General features: G+C 31.2%; 2 protein-coding genes across 2 annotated transcripts in view; both read right to left on the bottom strand.

The window, feature by feature from the left end:
- The window catches only part of LOC118740008 (PH and SEC7 domain-containing protein-like), a 62,951-nt gene that overhangs the window by 8,663 nt on the left and 47,787 nt on the right, over nt 1–6,501 (bottom strand). The window lies entirely within an intron of this gene.
- LOC118739999 (ribosome-releasing factor 2, mitochondrial) overlaps nt 5,947–6,501 on the bottom strand; it is a gene marked incomplete at its 5' end in the record, with an annotated part of 3,074 nt that continues 2,519 nt past the window's right edge. Inside the window, 1 exon segment of the mRNA XM_036471503.1 lies at nt 5,947–6,146. Coding sequence (XP_036327396.1) covers nt 5,982–6,146 — 165 coding nt within the window.

The raw sequence follows: 6,501 nt of genomic DNA, 5'->3' as shown, positions 1-6,501 counted from the left end.
CAGTGTTCCCGCGATGCACTTCGCCCAGGGTGCGTGTCTTCCCAGCGCAGAAGAGCATACGCTCTGTGGTGGTTGTTTTACCTAAAATATATTTTGTAATATCAAATCAAAAATAATATATTTTATATACACATATGCCAGTGATCTCAATTTCGAAAAAATGTCAAATTCCGTGATCCGCTATAACAAAATGAAAAAACTGAAAACGTTATATTCGGAAATTCGAAAACTATAAAAAATCAGATATTTCGATATCCTTAATGGAATATTTTCATTTTCGAGAATTTGAATTTCATATAAAAAAAAAATATCGCTAATTCTTCGTATCATTTCTGGAAATTTCGAAGGAAATAAAACACTGGAATTTATACTAAAACAATTTATAATTTTTCATATATATATTTTTTTTTTTGAAATTTCGTACTCAGTTTTCGAAAACTTCAAATATGTATGTAGGTACTTAGTTTCATTATCGAAAATTTTGAATTCAATTTTTTAGATATTAATACGAGTTATGAAATCTACATTTTCGAAAATGTCGAAATCTAAAAGCTTCGAAAGTTATAGTTCAATTTTCACTAAAAAAATCGCTTTTTTCTTTATATTAAAATGACAGAAAGTCGGTTGTAAGTTTAGATGTTGAAAATGTCGAATCCTTAAACCGTTAGTACCGTTAAAGCGAAATAACGAAATGTTCGCATTCAAAAGTTTCATTATTTTTGAAAGTTTCGAAATCGACTTTGATAATAAAACTGTCAAAATCACATATTATCGAATATTATTACTTATGTACTATATCGTGAAACCGCTGTACCGAAATAACGAGTGTGAAGTTCAATTTTCGAAAATGCCAAATTCGATATTTAAAAGTTCAAAGTTACAAAATATCCTGCGTCTTTTACAAAATATTGCCAAAACAAAACTTAACTTATCGATTAATCGATATCATTTAACCTACCTATTTGAAAACGCTACCTGCTAAGATATCCAGTTCTTTTAGTGAAGAGTTAGGACAGCAATCGTCGAACTTCCGCTGGTAATTTTGTGTAAAAAACTCTGGTTAGTTAAGTTCGGCCTAAAAATAGAATTTGTTTAAGCTAAACAGTAAAAACAAATAGAAAGAGTAGCGTCGCTGAACTGCGTGAAATTAACAGCTCTATTCCCAAAAAATGGCAAAACTTGCCGAAATGACTATTGTCATAGTGATCTTGAGTATCGAAAAATATTTCCAATATTTCCACACGGCGACGGTAAATCATTTGAAGCGTCCAAAACACAAGACACCTAAAAGTATGAATTCATATTTCATATTGTCGTATCACTCAAGAAGCCTGGTCAGTACATGTTTCTGTGTTGATTTCTTTAAGTTTTTAACTATTGATTTTGAGAATACCATTTCACTTAGAAATTAGAGAAAACAATACAAAAAGATATGTAAATTTTACATTAGATGAAGCAGAAAAATATATACATACATACACATGCATCTGCATACATTTCAATTACGCTGCTATATTAATAATAAAAAAAAACAACACTTAATTCCACAAATTGAATTCCTTAATTTATTTGTAAGCATTTCTTTCAGCCCGCTGTTTTTGTTGTAGTTTATTTTTTTTTTTGGTTCTATAATTTTCGTTTTCTCTTTATACGCATATATAGTTTATATACATACATTTGTATGTATATAAATATGTATTCATTATGTTATTGTTTTTTAATTGTACGTACTATGTTCAGTTTTTTTTTCGCTTTATATTGCCTTATTTATTATTCATAATTTGTAAACTTATATATTTTATAAAACTACATACATTTTAATGCATACATACATACAGATACATATACATATATATAAACAGAAATACGTTTAATCATATGTCCACGTCTGTAGTTAGGGTATTAAAATTGAAGTAAAGCAAACTTAAAAAGCTAAACGAAAAGTAATATTAAAAAGAAAATCAAATAAAAATAAAGAAAAAAAAAATTTAAAAAAAAAGTAGAAAGCCTCGATCTTTTTGGTCAGCAACAAATACACAGCGCCAGTAAATGGTGTAGGTAGGGTTTTGGGTAATTGTTTTTTTGCTTTCAGAACTGCACATTTGATTTTATTTGTCAATATTATTTTAAGAAATCACATGATTTCACGATTTGCATTTGGAATACACTTTAGAATCGGTAAAACTTCTTAGGGACTACTCACGGATGTCTGGATGTCTACATGATAAAGTTTCAGCCATAAACACTAGTATATGAAGTGATCTCTCAATCTCAAAAATTACTTATCTGGCGGTCTCAGCAGCAATTTAAGTGAACAATTTTTTCGCCCCCGCCCCCTGTCAGTTTTTAGGTTAAATAAAAATGGAATTTTTCACTTAAATAGCTTACGTGAAGTTGGCTATAAGCGTTAAAAGCAGGGGCGGAAAATAATCATTATTTTTTATAATTTAACCAAACAAACAACAAACAAAATTGTAATCGCCGTAAAACAATTTTAACTATACTCACGCATTTGTGTTCGTACGTCCTACTGTAATATTTACGATGAATTTTATTTTTCGATTTTAACCAATAAAGATTAAAAATAATAATTAATATTTGAGTTTTATTTTTCCGCTCGAAGGAAATTATTATCAGTTGATTTTTATTTTATCGATCTATAGCGTTACTTCCGACGTATCCTTTTCAGAGGTAGGGATGAATAAGTCGCAAAATTTTTAGGTCAAAATTTCTGTTGCTTGCGTCTGTATGGCCTTTTATTTTATTTTATGAATAATTTTTTATACATACATATGTACATATTTAAGTTGAAAAATAAAACTCAATAATAATTATTATCTTTGAGCGAAAAAAATATCATTACGCATGTTTTATTCAGCCATCACAAGCTAATATACATAGCTAAATCTTGGTCAAATAAAACGAAATTAGATTGTTGACTGCAAGCAAAAAAAAAATTTTTTTTATTCACCCTCATTGTAAGAGTCGTATTAAATGTAAGTCGTTTTTCGAGTGTCGAATCGTATCGAAAATTTCACGTCATTGCCTAAAATTTCCACTCGACTAGTGTATTAAAACGGAAAAACTTGGCAGCACTGCGAAGTTTTCGACGATTTTCGTCGTTTACTTATTTCAGCACGACAGTAGGCAATGCCAATGTTGTCGGGTCGTACAATTTAGCCTAATTTACGTCTTGCGCAATGAGGCTGAATATTCAAGTCTGTTAAGATTTTTTTTGTGCGAATGTCTGATTCAAAATCAGATCAATCAAATAATTAATAATTATTTCCGTTGAGCGAAAAAATAAAGCTCTGTAGTAAATACACAGTGCAACACTCGAAAATGACGAGAATGAGACCAATTACAAACATTAAAACAGGTCAAAATATGAATAAATACCAAAGCATTTGAAAAAATTTGTTCCCGTTTCCTTTTTATATCGATCTGAAGTTGTGAATTTAAAGTTCAAAAATAAACAACTACAATGGGTTTTTTGGTTTCGCTCACAAATTTCATACCTACATATCAAATGAAAATTTTTTTTCAGTCTCAGTCCGTCAATCGGTAATACCGCGGTCACACAGATATCACGTATTAATTTTGCTCCCGATTGGAGACGGTTAAGGCGTTTCGCACAGGGAGCAATGTTCAGATCCCTCTATGGAGACTCAAAAAATTTAAATTAATTTTTTTTTCAACTAATACCCAAAATCAATACTACTTTAGTCGAAGATATCACATATAAATTTAAGGCGTGTCGCTGACGGTCCAATTCCCATCACCTCCAACTTTTTAAAATTTGTTGCACAGTGTTATTTTTGAGCAAAAAAAAAAATTAAAATTATAATATAACAATTAGAGGCTGATTTAAATTATTTTACACACAATGATTACCGTACCTGGTCAAGAGTTTAACTGAACTGTCGAAATTCCCATGAAAAAATTGTAATTGTTGTAAGGTTTTAGAGGTCTTATTAAAAAATATGAAACAACAGTTTAATTAAGAGCTACTGCTTAGATCAATGATCCTTTAGTCGCCATCTTTCGATAAAATTTTTTTACCATTTTTTTGACGTGTAAACATCTTTGCTCTCGGTATGGGTAAAATTTGCAGTTAACCCAGCAGAAAATTTGTAACTGCTCCTTGTGGAACCCAGGCAATAGTTCGCGCCCAGTTCGTGAGCATTTCGAGGGTAGTTAAGGATGATTTCGGCAGCCTTTAAAGACCATTTCGAACTGGTTCAGAATAATTTGAATAATATTTGAAAACCATTTCGGGACTAGTTCGGGATCACTTTGGGACTAATAATGGACCATCTAGGTACCGGTTCAAGACTTGTTAAAGATCATTTCGGGAGAAGTTCGAGCGATAAGAGCCAATCTTGGCAATTCTGACTCCAAATTCAGATTCAGTTTGAAAAAATACATTGAAAATCATTATCGTAGTGTCGAGATCAAGCGCCCTCAAGTTGAGTAGCATCTTCTGTATGCACGCCGATTTGAATTTTTAATCTGTGCACATCTTGGCTCTCACTGTGGATAAAATTTGCCTCAAACCAGCAGACAATTTGTAACTCAACAGAAAATCTAATTTTTCTTTAGCAACAGCCTTTGTATTATACTGTTGTTGCAAAAACGCAACGCAATTATAACCGTCTACAACTAGTCGTTGCATACAGCCAAAAACATTTAGGCGACCTTTTAATATTTTTTTTTATGCAAAATTGCTCCTAGAGTGTCTAGATGAATATCTGATCAGAAAGAAATATTTGAAAAAAATTTCGCAAAAATTTCGCTAAAATTTCTTCGGCTGTTAGGGCTCGATATCCACTATAGTAGTGTATTGATAAAAAGCAACGTGGAAATTAAAAAATACGGAAAGTTTTTTATGTGTAAACTTTTTCCTCCCGTTATTGGCAAAAACGTCACGCGTAAATCAAGGCGAATTAAGAAGCAGTACAGATGAAAACAAATATAATCAGCTGTTCTAGCAAACTTGCGATTGCATTGAACTAAAATTTAATGGGCTACGGAAATCTGATTAGAAAATTGTGTTTTTCAGCGACGATGTGAGATAAGGTCTTTCTTTATAAAGGTAGCGATAATTATACATAACGAGCGTTTATTTCTAACGGTCTATCTGCAGTTATCACAAAAATGAGATTCCCATATAAAAATCCAGTTTCGACTTAACCGTCATCGATGATATTCATGCTGACCTTGTATACATATGTATGTATATCGCATGCAAGAAGAATTAACTAATGAATTTCAAAGCTGAAATTGCAATCAGTGATGACAATTATGCGGAAACTGCAGATAAATAGTATTGAATAGTTATATGCTCTCGATATATGTATTCTCTAATTCGAAATCATTACCGGCAACCGTTTAAACTATTATTTATGTTTGCACATTTTTTTCCACTCGTTTCTTTTTTCTTCTTTTCATACACCAATATACATACCAATAAAAGATACATCTTTAAATAACGACATCTAAGCGCCGCGCGTACATTTAAAAATTTCATACATATATGTACATGTGTATGTAAACAAGCATGACTCTCATACATATATATATGTAGAACATTTGAGGTAAGCGAAAAATAATGTAAACACGGAAAATGTTTAACAAAAAATAATTTACAGATATATACTGAAAAACGCATCTAGTAATATGATTATATGCTGCTAAGATAAGCAAATTAACAAAACAAAATTGAACGAAAACATAAAATGTTACATAAAAAAAGACAAATAATAAAAATGGTGAGAAATTAAAACTTTGAAATAAATACTTCCAAATGAATAAATATTTAATGTTGTTTTATTTATTTACATTTTTTTTTGTAAATATACGTAATTATAAGTTAATAGCTATATTTTTAAAACTTATTTATAGATAATACAAAAATAACATTGGCATCTGTCTATGCATTTGTTGTAAATCTCAACTTGAGGCAGATATTTTCCATTTATTTATTCAAATCCTTGCGCTCTTTTTATTGCACGCACCTCATCGTTTGCATTCATATTTGCAAAACCGCAGGGTTGCATTGTCATGCTCGCAGTGCCCGAGCTAATGGTGCGCAACACACTGGAATAGCCGGATAACTCAGCCAATGGTGCATTAACGGATATAACCTGGGGACAAAAATAGAAAATAATCAAGTTACTAATATGCTCGAAAAATTGAGTGGGGTGGTGCTACTGGATATTGGACGAGTCTACAAAGCACTACTGTGAAGGCTCTGCATAATAGTATTTTTATGTCGTCTAAAACTGAAGGTCAATAGGTAGCGTTTTCGATATTTTGCGGTAGTAAAGTTCATTTACATGCTATCCACCAATAATTTTACTGACAGGCGTTGTCATACGCAAAAATTTGTAATTAGCCAGCAAAAGAGAGGAAATTGAGAGAGTGGAAATGACAGCTGAACTTGGAAGTTTTACTGGATTTTTGACTGGATAAATTTTTACTAGTTACCAGTAAAAAAAA

This window comes from Rhagoletis pomonella, unplaced genomic scaffold (genome assembly GCF_013731165.1).
Source record: "Rhagoletis pomonella isolate Grant_MI unplaced genomic scaffold, Rhpom_1.0 Rhpom_scaffold_00001, whole genome shotgun sequence".
NCBI classification, from domain to species: domain Eukaryota; kingdom Metazoa; phylum Arthropoda; class Insecta; order Diptera; family Tephritidae; genus Rhagoletis; species Rhagoletis pomonella.
Note: the sequence above shows the minus strand (reverse complement) of the source record. Positions and strands in the feature narration are given on the sequence as shown.